At 41.2% G+C, this 21,120-nt stretch overlaps 1 protein-coding gene across 5 annotated transcripts in view; it reads left to right on the forward strand.

Annotated features, from left to right (window-relative positions):
• Positions 1-21,120, forward strand: part of CC2D2A (coiled-coil and C2 domain containing 2A) — a 124,334-nt gene that overhangs the window by 36,404 nt on the left and 66,810 nt on the right. For all 5 annotated transcript variants that reach the window (XM_075930702.2, XM_075930704.2, XM_025178410.3 and 2 more), the window contains 6 exons: positions 826-1,035; positions 3,619-3,725; positions 11,097-11,237; positions 12,180-12,336; positions 16,343-16,584; positions 19,692-19,869. In XM_075930702.2, coding sequence (XP_075786817.2) covers positions 826-1,035; positions 3,619-3,725; positions 11,097-11,237; positions 12,180-12,336; positions 16,343-16,584; positions 19,692-19,869 — 1,035 coding nt within the window. The remainder of the gene's footprint in view (positions 1-825; positions 1,036-3,618; positions 3,726-11,096; positions 11,238-12,179; positions 12,337-16,342; positions 16,585-19,691; positions 19,870-21,120) is intronic.

Genomic DNA, 21,120 nt, shown 5'->3' on the forward strand with positions numbered 1-21,120 from the left:
GTGGTGCATTGATGTAAAAATACGACTTGCACTGTGCTATGCTATACTAGTTCAAGTGTCTTTACATTGGTGCAGAATGTAAAGCCTACGAGTTTGCACAGTGAGGCTGTGTTGGTGTACTACATTTGTGCAAAGAAAAAATAACCTAGTGTAGGCAAATTCAAATAAGCTAATTTCACTTCAATAACTTCTTTCTTAAAATTTTCCTTCCTTTTTTGGAGATACCATGGTACATTAGCATAAAACAAGGCTCCCCCTTTTGTGAGATAAAAGTTCTTACAGCTGCTTCTGCAATAACAGTCTGAAAGTTGCTCATCGGCTAGACTGGTGACAATTACAGATATATAATTTTCCATCAAATCCAATTTCACAGGTCTATTAATGAGCCTGCACTGCAGAAACAGATGAAACACACTTCATTGACGGGGAAGAGTAATCATGTATTAGTATTGTTGCATACTGTTTTACTAATATAATGTTTATCATGTAACTTTTAGTCAAGGATAATTGAAGTTATTGCGTAGGACCTTCAGGTCAGTTTGGTTTGCCCTATCTTCTGTTGATTGATAGATCCCGTTCTGCCTTTTATTATTTTTAATACAGTATAGATGATAGATCTGTTAATGGGTCTGTGGATCTGAATTGTCAGATAAAGGATTTTTTAATTAAACAACATACATTTTTCCTGTTGTAAAAACTCAGCTCTGATTGCATTATGATTTAGGTGTAGAAAAGTGGGTTATTGCTTATCTCACTGCCATCTTTACAAGCTGTAATGCACACATCAGAATAATCTCGATACGTTTCACTCTTTCTTCTTTTCAGGCAATAAAACCTATGCATGCCAACCAATATATTATCGGGTCTGGAGATACTCAGGGACAGTTTCAACTGGACATTGATGTTTCTGGGTTAATATTCACCCATCATCCCTGTTTTAGCCGTGAACATGTTCTGGCAGCCAAATTGGCTCAATTGTATGATCAATATCTAGCAAGAAGACAACAAAACCTTACCAAACTCCTTACAGATAAGGTAGTTTCATTGTTTACTCTAGCTTATTGAGATACTCAGTAGTTAGTTTAAGCTTTAAACTGAATTTTAGTCTTAAAAATGTATCAATGTAACTTCTAGCTTTGTGACATGTATATATATCGTTGAAAATAATCCTGTTTTTCTAGAAAGCTTACCCCTTCCCCAAATATTTGTTATTTAACATCAGATCAAATGAATTTCAATTGAAAGCTGATTAGAATATGTCCAACAGGCATAGTGAACATTACTCCATGTTCAGTGCAGAGCTACTTGTTTAAGATTATATATTTAAAGTAGGATCTCAAAAGGGATCTGAGGTACAAGACAGTATAATTGTTATAATAAAAAGAGAATTTACATAACATCCTTCATACAGAATATCAAAAATGTTTTGCAGTGAATGGTAGATAAAAGATATGGCTTTACCAGGTTGTGTCCATTGACTCATACAGGCAGAAAGGGAAAACAGGCATACAGAGCTGGTGAGAGGTAAGTGAAGCTTAGTCTCAGTTGTAGGTGTAAAAGGAATACAGTTATTATTTTTTCTATTGTATTGAAAAGCATTCCTTACATTGACATTTTCAAGGAAAGCAGTCATAAATAAAATGCCAGTTTCTAGTTTTATATCTACTAAATATTCAGATTTTATTTATATATTGTTATATTTCATATATTATCACCAAAAAGTTTGTGTTGTAATAAATAAAGGCATTGTGGTATGAACCATTATTTCAGGCATGAGAATGAGAAATTTAAGATCAATCCTGAGAAACTGAAGGGGCAAAATATGATTTAAGAAAGTTACAATCAACTGAAAATAGGAATTCCTTATCCCATTCTTATTTAATGTTGTAGCTGAAATAATCAAACTGCTGATGCTTACTGTAGGTTTACTTTTCACTCATTGTCAAGGTTAGGGTGAAAGAAAATACCAAAAAGAATTAATTTTTTTGAGAGGAAGAACAGTTTTGTAGTTAAGGCATTAGATGGGGACTCAGATGTAGTTGAGCCTGCCAAAACCTTCCTGAGTGACATCAAGCAAGTTATTTAATCTCACTGTGCCTCAGACTCCTGTCTGTATAATATTGGTAAAAACAATTCCCTATCCTCTATGAGTGTTATGAAGAAAAATTAATGTTTTTTGTGAGGTGCTTATATATCAGCGTGACAGGTGGAAGGTAAGTAAATACTTTTTTGCATTTCTGTTAAGTATATTTTGTTAAATGTGAATCTTATCATAGAATCATAGAGCTGGAAGAGACCTCAGGAGGTCATCAAGTCCAGCCCCCTGCCCAAGACAGGACCAAGCCCAACTAAATCAACCCAGCCAGGGCTTTGTCAAGCTGAGACTTATACACCTCTAGGGATGGAGATTCCACCACCTCCCTAGGTAACCCATTCCAGTGCTTCACCACCCTCCTAGTGAAATAGTCTTTCCTAATATCCAACCTAGACCTCTCCCATTGTAACTTGAGGCCATTGCTCCTTGTTCTGCCATCCATCACTACTGTGAACTGCCTTTCTCCATCCTCTTTGGAACCTCCCTTCAGAAAGTTAAACGCTGCTATCAAATCCCCCCTCACTCTTCTCTTCTGCAGACTAAACAAACCCAAATCCCTCAGCCTCTCCTCATAGGTCATATGCTCCAGCCCCCTCATCATTTTGGTTGTTCTCCACTGGACCCTCTCCAATGTATCCACATCCTTCCTGTAGTTGGGGGCCCAGAACTGGACGCAATACTCCAGATGTGGCCTCACCAGAACTGAATAAAGGGGAATAATCACTGGATTCTGGATTCTCTGGATCTGCTGGCAATGCTCCTCTTAATGCAACCTAATATGCCATTAGCCTTCTTGGCTACAAGGGCACACCATTGACTCATATCCTGCTTCTCATCCACTGTAATCCCCAGGGCCTTTTCTGCAGAACTGCTACTTAGCCATTCAGTCCCCAGCTTGACAATGCTTGGGATTCTTCCGTCCCAAGTGCAGGACTCTACGCTTGTCCTTGTTGAACCTCCTCAGAGTTCTTTTGGCCCAATCCTCCAGTTTGTCTAGGTCACTCTGGACCCTATCCCTGCCCTCTAGCATATCTACTTCTCCCCCCTAGCTTAGTGTCATCTGCAAACTTGAACAGATTTTTCATACAGTGTGTTTAATTACCATGTTGATATATTTAGCCTTTCTATTTATAGAGCAGTCTTTGCTATCAGATCATTTTGTCCATCCAGGTGATGTAATATAGACAAAATGTTTACAAGCAGTTATATGAGTGATCCTTTTTTGTATTTGATTGTTTCAAGTTCACTCCATTATCATGACTATGTAATCATGAGTACTGGTCTGTGAGGTTTCTGTAGTTTTAATTTTCACTCATGAATCTCTGAAATTATCATTTTGAGGAGATACAAAGTGGATACAGAAACTACATCCTTAATTTGTTTCCACTTACCTTGTTGGAGTAACAGTTTTCTATCATATGACTAACTGATTCATTTAAGATTGAATGGTGTGCAGTACAGGGTCGTCCATAAATTTGGAAACCATCTACAAATTGTTGGTTTGTTTTTGTTTTTTGTTTAAGCTACATGCTCTGAGGAATGCTGTACAGAATAGTTTGGACATCAGTGGAATCAATGTCCCTACCCTTGTAGCACGACAGAGATTAACTGAATATAAATTTGAAATAAGGTAGGTAAAGATTTATTAGATCCTTTTTTCATAATTTTGTTCCTTTTTTAATTTCTGAATGTGTACAGATCTATAACCCATGCCAAAGTTGAGATTTTTATGGTGAAATATTAATGCCTATGAAATAAACAGCCCAGGGTGCTAATAAAGAAATATGCATACAAAATCAGATTGTGAGGTATTTCACATTACATTCCAAAAATCATTTTTATTTTATGATTTTTTCTGATTGAATAACCAGAAATTTGTATACAGCATTGAAGTGTCATATACATATAACATGATTTATAAATATATATCAACTTTTAAAATTATTCATATTTAATATACATAATGTTTGTGCCCTTCTTCCTAGCATTCCATTGCCTTATTGAAAATAGTAGTTCTGGAAACCTGAGCAATGAAATGATTGTTCTGCTGTTTTTTTCTCTGTTAACTTTATTGTGCTCTTATAAAAAATTAATAGTCACAAACAGACACCATCATTGTTAGCTACACTACACCTATGCAGTATGGAGAATTCAAATTTCTTCCACTTGTGGAGAACCTTAGTTTATGGTAGTAAGGGTGAAATGGCTCCATTGCAGTCAGTGAGGGTGTCTAGACTGCAGCCCTCTGTTGGCAGAGGGATGCAGATTAGGCAGGTCGATATTGCAAATGAGGTAGGGATTTAAATATCCTGTGCCTAATTTGCATACAAATGGCTGCCCCGTTTTACCGACTCAGCACTTTGTCGGCAAAAAGCGGCCATCTAGAGGAGATCTGTCGAGAAAGAAAGCCTTTTTTAACAGAACCCTTATGCCTCCTGAAAGGAGGTTTACAGGATCTATTGAAAAAGGCTTTCTTTCTCGACGGATCCCCCCTCTAGACTGCCGCTTTTTGCAGACAAAGTGCTGAGTTGGCAAAACGCAGCGGCCATTTGTATGCAAATTAGGCACGGGATATTTAAAACCCTGCCTCATTTGCAATGTCGATCTGCCTTATTTGCATCCCTCTGCCGACAGAGGGATGCAGTCTAGACATGCCCTGGGAGTTTTACTCTAAGGATTTTTCTTCCTGGTAGGCTGACTACTAGAAAGCAATTTAGTTACAAACATGATCAAATCTGATTTCAGCCAATAGAGACCTGTGTTAAATGTAGTCAGTACTTTGTCAATCATGTGACATTTCTAAGAGCCTAAACTTGAGTCAGAGACCAGTTTGTACTAGATCATACAGGCCTCAGACATAAGCTAAACTACATACATTCTTGTAATACTGTCTTAATTGCCTTTGTGTTGAATTTGGTAAAGTATGAGGGAAACATTTACTGCTGTCTCTAGTGGTCAGCTGGTAAAAAGAAACTAAGTGTACAGGCCTGTTATTTTATTATTTTTCATGTGTACTAAACGTATTTTTTTCTTTAAATTACACATTGTGGACTTGGGTTAATATTAGATGTAATTGGTTTCAGTCTCCAATTTATTACAAGCAACATTTACATAATTTTTATTTAGCTAGTGATAATACAAAGTTAAATTGTACTTTTATTTTCTTGTTGCAAAGGCTGATTTGTAAAACATGTTAGTCAAAGCTGTGAATGTTTTACTGCTCCTAAAGGAACAATGTATTTATGGAAAAAGTTTTGGAACACTTTTGGCTTTCTGACAGAATTGTCAACATCTGAGCAGTATCTGTCGTCAGTTGGGAACAGCTGTTATTCTCTCCTGTGTGGCCTAATTGTGGCAGGTTCGATATTAAGTCAATTCAAAAGAGAGATTTTATCTTACATAGCTAGAGCCATTGCTAAGTGAAGGCCCCTTTTGGCACTCCAGTCTCAGGTAGAATTCATGGGCCGTAAGAATTTGTATACATTTTTGTTTTTGAATCAGTGGGACTCCGCTGATATCAGAGCCTGTCTGTGTGTCGCTAGTAGCAGGATCAAATTTTAAGATCTGATCTAGCATAAAAGTGCACACCTCTACCCAGACAGAATCCTATTGAAGTATAAGAGCTGCATCCAGGCACAAGGGTGCACTTGCATGCAGTGAATTGCAAGAGTAATCCTTAGTTTCTATTCTGCAGGTAGAAAAAATGCCTGCTTACTATGAAGGAAACCCCTAAATTATCAGCATAATTGTGTAATCTTTGGGTCTACTTTAGATGCTAAAATCTCTTAAATTATACTCCTTTAATTAAAATATTTAACTCTGAGTTTGAATTACCTAATGCTTAGCTCACAATAAAGATTCATAGGATTTCTGAACCTATTCAATACATTAACAAAAGTAGAGTGAGTACCATAGTTACCATTAAATAATTAACATTTTCCCAACAGTTGCAATATTATTATAAGAGAGATTCTGATATTTCCCTCCACTTATAATTAGACTTAATGATGGTATTCTCAATATCAGTGTTGGTAAGTGTAGAATTGTAATGGTGATTGCTGTGCTAGTGGTTGGAGCTCAGATTACAGCTAGGAATCAGAATTGTTCTGGATTAAAATTGATTTCCATTTGGAATACTCAATAATTGAGAGATTTTGTGGAAAAGTCACTTGACCTCTCTCCCAGTCATCCTGGCTGTAAAACTGGATGAAGTAATAGTTTCAGTAACACACTGGACTTTATATACTATGAACAAATATGTTTCAGATCTAATTTGTATTTGTGTCTTTTGTGGAAAATCAAGGCTATGTCTAGATTGCAGGCCTCTTTTGGAAGAAGCTTTTCCAGAAGAGAGTGTCCACACAGCAAAAATGCATTGAAAAAGCGATCTGCTTTTTCAAAAGATAGCATACACATTGATTGGATGCTATCTCGTGTTTAAGCTTTGATTACTATGGGCAGAGTGGCCACTAGGGCACCTGTGCTTTTTCCTGGAGGCCTCCTCTTTTGAAAAGAACCCTTTTCCCCATCCAACCCTTTCGGAAAAGGGCTGTTTCTTCGTAGAAAGAGGTTTACCGCTATCGGAAAAAAACCCTGTGTTCTTTCAACTTTGTCAAAAGAACACAATTGCAGTGTGGACATAAGCATAGTTTTTCCAGAAAAACGGCTGTTTTTCTTGAAAAAACTCTACAGTGTAGACATACCTCAAATATTCAGGAAGGCATTTTTAAATAACTCTTTTTAGTCCCTATGCATTATTTCCAATGACAGAGTCATTTCAAATACTGGTCCTCAGTAACCACAGAAATGAGATAAATTAACTGATTCATGAATTCCACTTTAACCCTTGGATATTGGTCCTTATTTGGACACATGCTGCTTCAGTGGTATGCTTCCTTGCTTTATTAGAAAAAAGACTTCCTTCTAGGGCATGTCAATACAGCAGGGCAAAAGTCAAATTAAGCTATGCAACTCTGGCTATGTCAATTGCACAGCTAAAGTTGAAATAGCTTACTTCGGCTTTTGGCGTTGTCTACACAGCAGAAGTCAAAGGAAGAACACTCTTCCTTCGACTTCCCTTATTCCTTGTGAAATGAGGGTTACAGGAGTCAGAGTAAGAAGTCCTCTAGCTTGCCATTATTTTGGAAGAATGGCTTGCTGTGTAGACGTGCTCTTTGTTATTTGAGAATAATGTCTGTCATTCCGAACACTGCTCTGTAGACGTAGCCTTACAGATTTGAAAAATGCATTGTTCCTTTCTGGACCAAGGAAGCTAATTGATTGCCGAAATGCTATCAGTTAAACTCTAAGAACCTTTGCATTTTGGCTGATGTCAGTAGATTCTGAATATGTTTTTGTTAGTTTCTCATAAGTTGCTGTCACTGCAGACCATATAAGATCATAGGGCTAAAAAGTATAGTTTTGTGCTGCAGTGTCACAGGGCTACTCTACTTTTTTAAAGTGCTGAATCATATTTAGCTTTACATCCATATCAAGCTTTACACCCATATCAAGAGAGTAATGCAAAGACTCTGATTGGATTAAAATTAAGCATTTTTATTGAATCATCTTTATAACAAATATTTTATTAGTTGTTAGTACTGAGGTCCAAATATTTGACGATATTATTGAAATGAAACTTAAGAGTACATCTATACAACAAAGAGCCCCAGTGGTAGTAAGTTTGAGAGCTAGGGCCAACTGACTCAAGCTCTCGGGGCTCAAGCTATTTGACCTCAAAATAGCTATGTAGAAATTTCCACCTGGGCATATTAACACTAAGGATCAGCATTCCCTCTAAGCTTCATGTCTGCGTACTAAAAATTTTAGGTCCACCCATGTCATTTTAATCGCCGCACAGCAGCACTCATCACTCACCTTCCTGCTGGAACCGAAGGTGAGTAGTGGTGGCAGAAGCAGTAGCATTAGCAAGTGGCCTGGTGGGTTTCTGGCAGTGGACAGCTGCCCTTTTGCTCTGCCTGAAGTCGGGACGCAAGAGGTGGTGCTGTTCCGGTGAGGCTGCCCCAGCTGGAATGGGCCTCCTGTGGCTGCTGCTTTACTTCAGCTGAAGCTGGGGCTGCCCATGGGGTACTGTTGTTAGTACTGAGTCCCATGGGGACCGGGACCATGGTACTAAAAATAGTACTGTGCATGGCCTCTGCTCCAGCCCTGGCACTCAGTCCCACCCCGGGAGCAGCTGGGACCAGGACTACAGGAGCTTCCAGGGCCGGGACTGTGATACTAAAAATAGCACCGCAGCTCTAGCTCTTGCAAAACTGCTTTCCACGTTGAAGGTAGGGATGTGAATGACTAGTCGATTATCTGATAAGTTATCAGATAGTTGACATACTCATCGACTAGTCACTTTCCCCCCACTTGCTGCCTCTAGGGAGAGGAGGGGGTGCTTCAAAGTGGCAGCGCTGCATGGAGCCCGGAGTCTGCTGCTTTGAAATGCCACATGCAGCCCGGGGTTAGCTGGGAGTCCCCCACTGACATTGGGCTCCATGCGGTGTTGCCACTTTGAAACGGCTCATGGAGCCTGACATTGGACTCCCTTTGGTGTTTCAAAGTGGCAGCACTTCATGGCGCCTGAGCTCCATGCGGTGCTGCCACTTTGAAATGTCATGGGGAGCATGGGGCCAGAAGGGGACTGCTTAAGTCCTTTGTTGGCCCTGTGCACTTTTGCATATGAAGTTTAGCAGCAGCCCTGGGCTATTACTACACTTCAAAGGTGAAGGTGCCCTTATCAACTAATTGAATAGTCGATGCGAATTGCATCAACTATTTGATTAGCCCATTAATCTAAATTTAACATCCCTAGTCGAAGGTAGAAAGTTAGGAGGGTAGGGGGAGAACTCAGGGGAAGGTGATGGTGAGGAGAGGAAGGGGCTTGTGCTAAGGGTAGAGGAGGAGGCCAGGGCAGGAGTAGAAAGGGGCAGGCACCAATGGCTAGGGTGGAGGAGAGTCAACTGCCAGGGGTCCAAGAGGAGGAAATTAGGAAAAGGGCAGGAGGGTGAAGGGGAAGGAAGGTGTCAATGGGGTACAAAAAGGGAGGGGACGAGGTGATGCTAGGAGAGAGGACGGACAATAGGAACAAGAGGGAGGAAGAGGAGGAGTGAGTGCTGGGAGAAGAGGGGTTGAAAGGAAGGGTGGGCATGAGGAAGGCAGGGGATGGAGCAAGTCATGTGTGAGGGCCCAAAGGGGTATGAGGAGAACTGGGTCAGAGTGTGGCGAGGGGGTGGGCACCAGGGGCAAGGAGGGCAGGGGCAGTGAGGGAAAAGGGAGGCACCAGGAAGGTGCAGAGATAAGGAAAGGTGCAGGTGCCAGGCGATTGTGAGGCTGATGCAGAAGGGAAGACACATGGAGGGGAGGGACGGGCACCAGCGGACAGAAGAGAGCCAGGGAAGGTGGGTAGAGGGGGGTGTTAGGAGAGGAGATGGGGAGGGGCAGCTACAGATGATCAGAGTGGGGCTAGAGGAGGAGTGGGCATGGGGGAAGAGAAGGGCAGGTGCAGGGATCAAGGAGGATGGGGGGGCAGATCTCTGAAGGGTGTGAGAAGGGCAGGAGCCAGGACAGCAGAGGAGGGTGAGTGGTGGGGGACCGCAGCAAGCACCAGGGGAGCAGATGGGATGAGGGGAGCAGAAGAGAGGAGACAGGCCACAGAAGGAAAAGGGAAAGATATTTCTTAGTAACTTGGGTGCCACAGTAGCACACATCCAAACAAGCACACATGACCTCAATACTGATGCAAAAGACCAAACTCACTCCACACATGAGAGGAAAATCTTTGAGGGAACACTGCTAGAATGTAAGAGTTTAACTGGTTAACTGATAAGTGGTTGCTTATTGGTTACCGTTAATGGTTAAACTCTCCATGAAGCTGTGGGCAGCACTGCGGCTTAACCGTGTAACCAATACATTTTTATCGGTTACACAGTTAATATTTTTATTCATTTAGTACATCCCTAGTTAGCACATGCATTTAAAACTATATAAGTTACACAGGAATCAACCCCAAAGAAATCTAGGAGAAGGAGCAAACAAACACTGTAATGAACTTAACTACAAAGGAAGCTACATTTTGGTTGTTGGCTGGAAACATGCCATAGACTTCTGGCAAAGTAAGATGAGTATCACTGAAGTGTGGTAAGCCTCTATAATCAGCAGTTCCAGTTGCAGTGATCTCATGTGCCCTATTAGTAAATTGATGGGTCTCCTGTGTAAGACATTGACTCATACTGTCCAGCACAGGTTGTGAAGCATGGGTGTATTGGAAGGCCTATATTGAATCTCTATAAAAAGGTAAAAGCAAAGTTAGTACAAATAATAGATATAAGCTACTGAATATCCAGTTGTTAACAGAGAGGCTGTTTAAGTACTGTATAGGTTATATTTTAAAAAAAGACAATTGTTATGGCCAAAGCAGTACTGAGAAAAAGTTATGTGCATCCTAAATAGTCATATATATAGAAAAAGTTTAGTGTGGTCTTCAAGGAGAACATAAGTGTATATGCAAGTTCTTAAGAAAAAGCAATACCAAATGCAATGGAAGACAAAAATGGTTCCAAAAGTCAAATATCCTTTCCAAGTCAAAAGTTGTTAATTGTGTTAGTGTTTTGAATCCTCCAGGGCCATAATTTGATTTACATTACTTCATAGCAGAAGAATAATTTTCCTGGGTTGCTGTTTACACACACTGACTTTAAAATGTTTTTAATAATGTATGGCTTTAATAAGTCTTTTATAAGAGATTGAGAGTTCAAGAGAATTAACTGTAATTAAAGTCACATTGTCCAGAAATAAACAGAAAAGAATACAGAGCTTTAAAGAAAGCCACATCCTATCATCTTCAAGTTTGAATTTGTTATACACTATCTTGGATTGTAATGAAGTCAACCAGATTGAAAACCACTCCATGTGATTTTTTTGGTATTATAAGTTCTTGCTGTCTTGTTCCATCTAGTTATGTAAGTAATGTTTGTACATACATATATATTTATAGGAAAACCAGAAGACTTCGTGATGCAGAACAAGAAAAAGATCGAACATTGCTGAAAACTATTATAAAAGTTTGGAAGGAAATTAAATCCCTGCGTGACTTTCAGAAGTTTACTAACACACCCATCAAGCTTTATTTGAGAAAGTATGTTTTAATAACATTGTTGTTACTTCATGTGCCTGCAATGGATTTTATTGCCATATTTGAGAGTTCACAAAATGGCACAATGATAACTTTTAGGTGATACCAGAACCTGCTACTCTTTTTTTAAACAATAAGGGTACGTCTAGACTACATGCCTCTGTCGCCAGAGGCATGCAGATTAGGCTACCAGGCATAGGAAAATGAAGCGGCGATTTAAATAATCGCCGCTTCATTTAAATTTACATGGCTGCCGCGCTGAGCCGACAAACAGCTGATTATTTAAATCGCCGCTTCATTTTCCTATGCCTGGTAGCCTAATCTGCATGCCTCTGGCGACAGAGGTATGTAGTCTAGACATACCCTAAGTAATTATAATAACTGAGAGAAATTGCTAGAGGATGATGTCCCAAGTTCGTTATGGGTAGTTATGATCAGCATCTCTCACAAATCTTAAAACTAACCTTCTCCCTCATGCCATTTTGAAGTCTTATAACTAAATATTAGATATAAGTTGTTCTTCTTAGAATATCTCACACATTTTATGCTCTCATGTAATTAGCTCTGAATTCATTATAATGTGCATGACAAAGGAAAAAGAATAGCTAAAAATTGTCGTAAGGAATAATTTGTATGTCCATGTATTATTTGTACTATTATTTATTAGTATTATTGTAGCAACTAGGAACCCTTAATATAATCCAGGACACTGTAGGATTTGTTACTTTGTAATAAGACATTTATTAGAATTCCAAAGACCTACTTTGTGTTTAGAGCTTTAGAAATGTTGAAAAAGATAACTTAGTAATAATGCTGTATTCTATATGCTGAAAAAAGCATGTTATATGTGAATGCATTTATCAACAAAATACATTTTTGCTGTAATGCAAAGGACCAACAATAGTGTACCAATATATTTGTAAATTATAATTAATTGTTTTGAAGGGAAGAGGTTGACCAGAGATCAGATAAAAAAAATTATGAAGCAGAAATTGAGGCTGAAATAAATGAGCTATTAGAAGAATATATGGAAGAGTATGAAAAAAAAAAGGAAGAATACAAAACTGAGCTACAAGAGTGGAAATCCTGGAAAAAGGCACAGGTTTGTGTAAACCGCAGAACCTATTAATTATAAAAAATTGTTTTTATGGTAGAAATATCTTAAAGATCAGTATAGCTGTTAAAAATTGTAGTGGAGTTCAGTTGGGTAAATTATGTTTAGGACTGTTACTAAATTAACATATATTAAATAAATATATTTAATGGTATTTAAGTGCAATCGATGTAGTGAAGTAGAACAAGATACAGCTATGTGCTCGTGGCTGCGGGTCTCTGGACTCCTGGCAGAAGTCCAGATTACTTCACTGGGTCCTGAACAATGGTGGAGGTGAGATATTCTATCCAGTTCTGTGCTGTTGTCACCCTCCCTTCCCCATAGTCTGTCACTCTTCAGGGAAACTTCTTATGAGCAACTCCTACTACAGATGATGCAATTGCTCCTCATCTTGGAGGCAATAGAGGGAGTTCCTCAGGAATTCAGGAGCAGGGAATTCTATTCCTGATATTTCCTTTTGCCCAAGGCAAAGGGTGGACACAGGTCCATGCGGGATCTGCAAAACCTCAGTGTTCAGAAGAAGGTTGAAGATTCATGTAATCTCCCTAGCCACCAGGTTACCTTCCATGTATCCAGGGAAATGGTACACTTCTCTCAACTTAAAGAATGCCTACTGCCATATATTGATCATTGCAGTTCACTGGAAGTTCCTGAGATTTGTAGTCAGCAGCCTGCACTATCAATTCACTGTGCTACCATTCGGGGTCTCAACAACTCCACACATATTCATAGGCATAGGTCTTCCTGAACAACTGATTCCTCAAGAGCAATTCCTGAGAATCAGAACTGGAGCATGTGGCACTGGCATGAGCCAGTTTCAGCATGCTAGGACTCATTCTGAATATACCTAAGTCTGCACTGATCCTGACATAAGAAACAGAGTTCATTGGAGCTTCCACACAGGCAAGAACATCCTTGCCTGAAACCCAGTTCCAAACCATCAAAGGCCTCATAAACAGCCTCCCACAGTTCCTAGCCATCACGGCAAGGAATTATATTAAGCTTCTGGGGCATGTGGTGGCCTGCACCTACATCATGCAGCACTCCAGACCTAGCTGAGACTCTCTAGACAGACTGGTTACCCTCCCTCCTGCAATTCTCAAGTCCCTCAGCATGTAGCTGCAACTAGAGGTGGTCTGTGTAGGCGTGCCCTTTGCCAAGCCTCCACCCTCGCTGTCCATGGTCACAGATGCATCGGAGATGGGCTGGAGAGCACATCTGGGCAGCATAAGGACTCAAGGCCTGTGGTCAGAGTCAGAACTGTTGCTGCCCATCAGTGTCAGAGTGCTGAGAGTGGTTTGCCTAGCTTGCCAGACATTCCAGCCCCAATTACAGGGCATGTGTGTCTCAATACTGATAGACACCACCACAGTGATATTCTGTACAAACAGAGTGGTGCTCTGTGGTGCAAGAGTGCAGGCCTCCTCTGCTGCATTCCTCACACAAGTCCCTATCTATCACATATGTAGGGCAGCAATGTTGTCTTCAGACCTTCACGTTGCATTATGCCATCACTCAACATGAGAGAGATGATGCAGCCTTTGGCAGAGCAGTTCTGCTATCAGCTACGTGGTGAACTTCAACCCCCTCCATTGAAACAGCCAGGGAGTCATCTATTGGAATGGACATGACTGGAAGAAAAAATGGTTATGTACCTCTCATAACTGTTGTACAAAATACATTACTCCTGTCCATTCTAAAGCCCACCAGCCCTCCCCTCTGTTGGAGCAGTCTGCAAAAAGGAATTGAGCAAATGGTGTAATGGTAGTTCGAATTAGAGAGCCTAATTCGAACTACCTACTCCATGCCGCGTGTAGCCACGGGCACGGAGTCCGCACTAACGGGGAGTTAAAAATGGCGGCGCCCAGCAAGATGCAAATGAAGCCCGGGATATTTAAATCCCGGGCTTCATTTGCAACTTCGAATGCCTACATTAGCCACCCTAGCTCGAACTAGGGTGGCAGTGTAGACATACCCTGAGTCTCTTGCTATAAGACATATTTTCTAATACTTTCTGAACCATCTACAATTTATTAAATTCATCTTGAATTGGGGACACTAGAACTAGGCACAGTATTCTAGCACCCATCCCAAACACAGAGGCAAAGCAATCTCTATACCAACTCCAGCTGAATTTAGGGGGAGGGATAGCTCAGTGGTTTGAGCATTGGCCTGTTAAACCCAGGGTTGTGAGTTCAGTCTTTGAGGAGGCCATTTGGGGCAAAAATTTGTCAGGGATGGTACTTAGTCCTGCTCTGAAGGCAGGAGACTGGACTTGATCCCTTCCAGTTCTAGGAAATAGGCAATCTCCATTATTTTAATTTAGATTCCCCTGTTCATGCATCCAAGGATTGCATTAGCGCCTTTGGACACAGCATTGCACTGGCAGCTCATGTTCAACTAATTATACACCATGACCATCTTTTTCAGAGTATTGCTTCCCAGAATAAGTTCCCCCATATTGTAAATCTGAATGCTTCTCATAGCAGCAAGAACACTGGAGCACCGGGGAAGTCAGTAAGACCAAATTTGAAATATGATAATTGCACTTATTAGTAGAGGAGAGAAAAGAAATGAAGACCAGCTCATTGTATACATGATATCTTACAATAGTAATCACTTTTAAAATAGAAAAAATTGCTGACATAATGGCTTAGTGAAAATACAGCTGCTCTGTGGGAGATCTGGATTTTGTTTTTTGCATTTTGGCTTATTGGGGACCAGAAGAATTACAGTAATAATTAAAACGGTCTTTACCTAGTCAGTTAAAGAGCCCCGTATGATTCTGGGAATGGCTGTCAACCCTAACAAAAGCCAAACTTAGTAGCTGAGGCAAAAGGGAAAACTGAAAGTCTCACAATAACCATTCAGGAAAATTCAAAATTTGTAAGTGTATTCTTTGAAATTGCCAAGCTAACCCTTTTTATCTATATGAAAACTACTAGCCACATAATAAATGAAGTAGAACCCAAGAATGGGAGAACTTTACTCTTCATTATTCTTAAAGCTTTACATTATTTTCAACTAACCATTTGTTCCATATGAGTAAGGAAAGTAAAAGGCTGTGTCTACACTGGACCCCTTTTCCGGAAAAGGGATGCAGATGAGACAAGTCGGAATTGCAAATGAAGCGGGGGATTTAAATATCTCCCGCTTCATTTGTATAAACATGTCTGCCGCTTTTTTCCGGCTCGGGGCTTTGCCGGAAAAAAGCGCCAGTCTAGACGGGGATCTTTCGGAAAATAAAGCCTTTTCCGAAAGGTCCCTTATTCCTCTTAAAATCAGGAATAAGGGACCTTTCAGAAAAGGCTTTATTTTCCGAAAGATCCCCGTCTAGACAGGCGCTTTTTTCCGGCAAAGCTCCAAGCCGGAAAAAAGCGGCAGCCATGTTTATACAAATGAAGCAGGGGTTATTTAAATCCCCCGCTTCATTTGCAATTCCAACTTGTCTCATCTGCATCCCTTTTCTGGAAAAAGGGTGCAGTGTAGACACAGCCAAATAGCAGTAACTAAACATAGTGCAGTGGTCCCCAACGCGGTGCCTGCGGGCGCCATGGCGCCTGCCGGAGCGTTTATGTGCTCCCGCCGAAACATCTGGATTGGCCCCCCCCAGCGCGTGGCACATGTGTGATGCTGGCCCTGGGCTCGGCGCGTGGGTGGCCGCTGCCCCGGGCACGCGGCACATGCGCAGTGCCAGCCCAGAGCACCTAGACGGCCTCTGCCCTGGGCTCACAGCACATGTGTGGTGCCGGCCCTGGGCTCAGGGCACATGGGCGGCCCCCACCCTCGGGCGCGTGGTGCATGCGTGGTCCCCACCCCCGGAAGCGTGGCGCGTGAGCGGCCCTGCTCCGGATGCCCGCCATGTGAGTGGCCCCACCCCAGGGCGCCCGGCAGCCATGAAAGGTTGGGGACCACTGACAGTGTATAGTTTGATCAAAACAATTGCAAGTAGAACACTTTCGAGGAAAACCTCTGTGGTTTTTTTTATATACAGAAAACCAAGAAGAAAATGAAAATAAAACAAAGTCAAGACCAAGAGGAAGAAGAAGCGACGGAGGAGTCAGAGTATGGCGAGGAACCAGTAAAACCCATCCTTCCTAAAATGGCTGATAGACTGGAGGTAGAGCAGCAAGTTAGAGAAAAAGCCCTCAACATAAGGAGGAAACCTGGAGAACCTGTTTTAATTCCTGAGTTGAGCCTGACAGGAAGCATAACGCCAAATGATTTGTGTCCTAGGTAAGATTGCTCTGAGATATTTATGATTCTGTCCATATAATTTTGTCATTTATTATTTTAGGTAGATGAGAGAACATATTTTTTGGATCAATTTCTTTTGGAGGAAGGGCAAACTTTCATGCTTCACAAAGCTCTTCCTCAGGGAGAAACTTGAACACTTGTCTCTTTCACGAACAGAAGTTGGCCCAATAAAAAAATTTCCTCATATACCTTGTGTGTCTGTCATATTCTGGGGCTGAAATACTGCAAAGTACTTATTATTCCATTGTTTTCAAACTAAAAATATAACAATATTGAGATTATTTATTTTGAAATACATTTTGAACACCCTGTTTAGCCCAGCTCTTGCAAAGTACAGAATATTCTTTCTAAAGTTGATATAATTAAGTCCCTTATAGGTCATATTTAATATCCTGTGTATATTTTAATATTGGGCAATATCCTGCTGGAAGTGGAAGGAAGTCCATGCAGTGGAAGAATTACAGTACCTTGTCCCTAGAAAGAATAGGTGTAAAGTGGAGAGGCCATTCTCTTAACTTTGGCAGCCCTTTATGTGTCATGGAGTCAATCTCTGTGACACCTCCCTATGAGAGGGAGGATGAGTATCTATAGATGCACTGAGGGAGTGTCAAAGAAAGGTGGTGGGTCCAGTGGATCTGTAAACTGCACAGATCCATAGGCCATGAATTCTTTAGAGAGGGAAAGACAGTGGGCCATGATCACCTGAATAACTATGACCACTGTAATACCTGTGGCCTAGGTGCACATGTGAAAAATTTCACACCTGCTCCACTCAAACCATATACGAAGCCCCTTTGTCTCAGACTGTTGGCAAAATATTTAGGGACAGAATCATTTTTACAATCCAGGCTGCTACACCATTTCCAGCTATGGCACTGTCAGCAGTGCTGGCTATGGAGCTGTAACTCATGGAATGTAGCAGATGTCACTACAGTATCTCCCATGATAAGTGTGTCAATAGACAGACTTCACAGATTGTTGGCCCTCTGGTTTCTCCAACTTCTGTATCTTTTCTGTTCTTGCCACAGCCAAATACTGTGGCTTTGTGGTAGTTTTGGAGTTGGTGGTGACAGTCAAACCAAAGACAGTGTGGGCAGCTGTGCAACTGCAAAATGTCGCCATTACTACTGACCAATGACTATATTAGTTTCTGGAGCCTCTACATCAGTGGTCCCCAACCTTTTTGTGGCCAATAGCACATTCATGTTTTCAGAAGAGTGTGGCGGGCGCCAACAAAAAAAGGCGTCAAATGTGAAATTGAAGGCTCTTTTCATATTAACTGTGAATTGGGTAAATTTGATAGAAACTTAATTTAGTTGGATAATTTTTATTTTAATTATATTGTAATTAATTTGTTTAAAAATTCTGTATTAATAAAAAGGGGGGGATGTCCAAATGTTAAGCAAAAAAAGCACCCTCCCCCCCCCCCCAAAAAAACCATGGCACCTTTAAATTTCACACTCCCTTCCACATGGCAGGGGAAGAATGTCCCAAGTGGTTTTCCAGCTGAGAAACTGAAAATACCAGACATTTTACTGGGGGAGAGGGGTCAGGCCAGGGGTTTGGATTGTGCAGGGGATTGGGGTGCAGGGTCTGGGAGGAGAGTTCTGTGGGTGAAGATATCGGAGTGGTAGTAGCTGGGGGGCCAGACACTTAGCAGCGAGACGCGCTGCTCTCCTGTTTCTCCCACAGGACCTGCCTGGCCATGTGCTTGGGGATTGGTAGGTTCCCACAGCTGCCTTTGTTCAGGTCCGGCCAATGGGCTTGTGCGCGGGGGGGGAGGTGGAAACGGCCATGAGGGACCCTCCCCTGCCGGCTCGCAGCTCCTGCACCACAAAGGGCCCCGCCACGGCTGCTTTGCATGGGGGAGGGACCTGACCAGCATGGGGTTTGCTCCGGTTACTGAAGTGCCTGCACGGGCTGCCTGCTGCGGTGGGGGCGGGGCTCAAGCCTCCAAAGCGCCATGTCGGGCTCCCTCGCGGGCCCCAGGCTGCTGACCCTGCTCTAAGCAGGGGTGAATGTGAGTAGTTCTAAAAACGCTGGCGCGGGTACATATAAATGCCCCCGCGGGCGCTATGGTACCCGTGGGCACCATGTTGGGGACCACGGCTGTAGTTAGTCTGTAATTCTGGAACTTGACAACTATAGAGACGGTTAAAGAATTTTCACCAAATGTGATTTTTTTTCTTTGTATCAGTTATGTTACAAGCCATTTTGCAGTTGATAAATGTTAAACTAAGGCTACTTGCCTTCTCTATGGTTTTGGCCACCGTGAGCACATTATACCTTAGCTCAAGTTCCTTCATAGGCTTCCAGGCAGCTTTGAAAATAAGAATGACACACAACATGGACACACTCTTCTGCCAAAAAACCTCCAATAAACAAAAAATTACTCTGAAGGAAACCAACTTTTAAAATTATTTAAATCTAAAGAAATTAAAAATAAATAACAAGCAGACTTTTTACACCGAAAAGAGAGATGTGTCAAAGATTCCATTAAATCCACTAGAAACTTCATTGTCACTAGCAATGTTATGTGAAGGGTACTCAGACACTATGTGACAAGCAATAGATAAGAAATTTACGCAATGTCAATATTTAAAGTTTAACACAGATTATTTAATGAGTTTCAATTTCTTAAAACTGTTCCATATCAAAGTTATGCAATAACTTTAACATAAACCATTCCTGTTGCTGTTAGCTTTAGCACTGCCAAGAGATTTTGGAACTCTGACTGTTTTATATATAGTTTATAATTTGCGGGGAAATAGTTTTCACTAAATATATTATTCCTCTTACTGTTGTATGAAGAAGCCTCAAGTTGAGATGAAAATCTGTTGTATGAAGAAGCCTCAAGTTGAGATGAAAATCTGACATATTACATTATAAAATCTTTTACCATGCATGAGAAATCAAAGTAACTGTGGAGTTCCTGTGTAGTGATATTTCGGTAGAGTGGTTAATTGACATACTTTTGGTTATGTCTTTCTCTCTTTTCAATAATTAGATTCCTATACAATATTCCAAAGAGTAAAGATAATTTGTACAAAATCTGTTCTCATAATTTATCTGTAATATGTTCACAGGGCAGAAGTTTTAAGACGAGAAGATGTAAAGAAACGTTTAGTATTTTTAAAAGTTCTTTTCAACACTAAAGAAGTGTCGAGGACTGTCACCCGGCAAATAAGCTCAGACTTCAGAGTTCACTTTGGGCAAATTTTCAATCTGAAAATATTCAATTGGCCAGAAAGTTTGAAACTTCAGGTAAATAATTATTTTGCAAGGACTTTGCTATGTGACACATACTAAAAAGACAATTTTAATTACTTGCTTTTACTCTCTATTTTTTGTAACAACACAAGGTTGTAAAGCTTAAGTCCTGAAGGTCCTGACTTGTTCCCCTTCCTGGGGTTCCAGTGGCAATATAAAGGGCCCAGGGCTACAGCCATTCTCATAGTAATAACGGTGGCTGGGAACTCTGGACCCTTTTAAATCACTGGGGGCAGGGCAGTTGTCCTTTTTGTCCCTTCCTCCCTCCTTCCTCCTCATCAGCAGTCCTTGTCTATTCTACTCAAGAAACTCTTGTCCACACAATAACACTAGTGAACAATTTGAAAAAATGTAATACTCTTGATCAAGTTGTGAACTTGAGTTATAGGGAAGGATGCATTCTCTGAATTCTGAAAACCATTTCATTCACTCAGAAAAGGGTAATTCAGTAATATAATGAAGCAGACAGTAGCACACTTTTAATATAGCCTATGGTTTAAATGCTATGTCTAAGGGATGCCTAATGCAACATTTATCATCCAGTTAAAAGATACACACCAGCCTCCTTTCTTCCATGCCAACACATGCCATCCATCCTCTTGCACGTGGACAAGATACAGCTGCAGTCCTACTCTCAGTGTAGTCCTGAAACTGTCCCTCCTTGGATCCTGTTTGCTGCAATCCACCCCAAAGGGGACCAAGAGAGGAGATAGGACCATGGTCCTATGCAGCCAACTAGGCACACTGAGGGAAATAGGCTGCACTCTCCTACAGGCTGATATAATGTACATGCCTGCATTTGCTGGTAGCTCAGCAAAAGGTTATAGCTTATGAGACATGGTCTCTTCAGTAGCTTTCCTGATGTGGGGTTTCTGCCACCTCTAAGTTGATCAGTAGTTATATAACATGTATCAAAGTAGTAAAGGCTAGATATTGTCTTAAATGTTATCAAGCACATTAGCTGTGAAGGGGACACACTGCAGCCAAAGTTGACAAAATGTGTTTGGTACAAGTCATCAGGGATTCCTCCTGGGTGTTCCCTTAGAACAGAGATGGTCAGCCAAGAGTAGCGAGTGGGCTGCATAAGTGACTGTCCTTCTCAGTGGGCACAAGATTTGAAAGTGGTGGGCAGCTTGTGGCCATTGGGGTCCACCTGTGGCCCACGCACCCCTTTTCTGCCTCCTTCCCCCATGTCTTTTGCACACTGGAGCCCTGCAGTTACCTATTCCTCCACCTCCCTCCCAG

This window comes from Pelodiscus sinensis, chromosome 4, assembly GCF_052426305.1.
Source record: "Pelodiscus sinensis isolate ZL-2025 chromosome 4, ASM5242630v1, whole genome shotgun sequence".
NCBI classification, from domain to species: Eukaryota; Metazoa; Chordata; order Testudines; family Trionychidae; genus Pelodiscus; species Pelodiscus sinensis.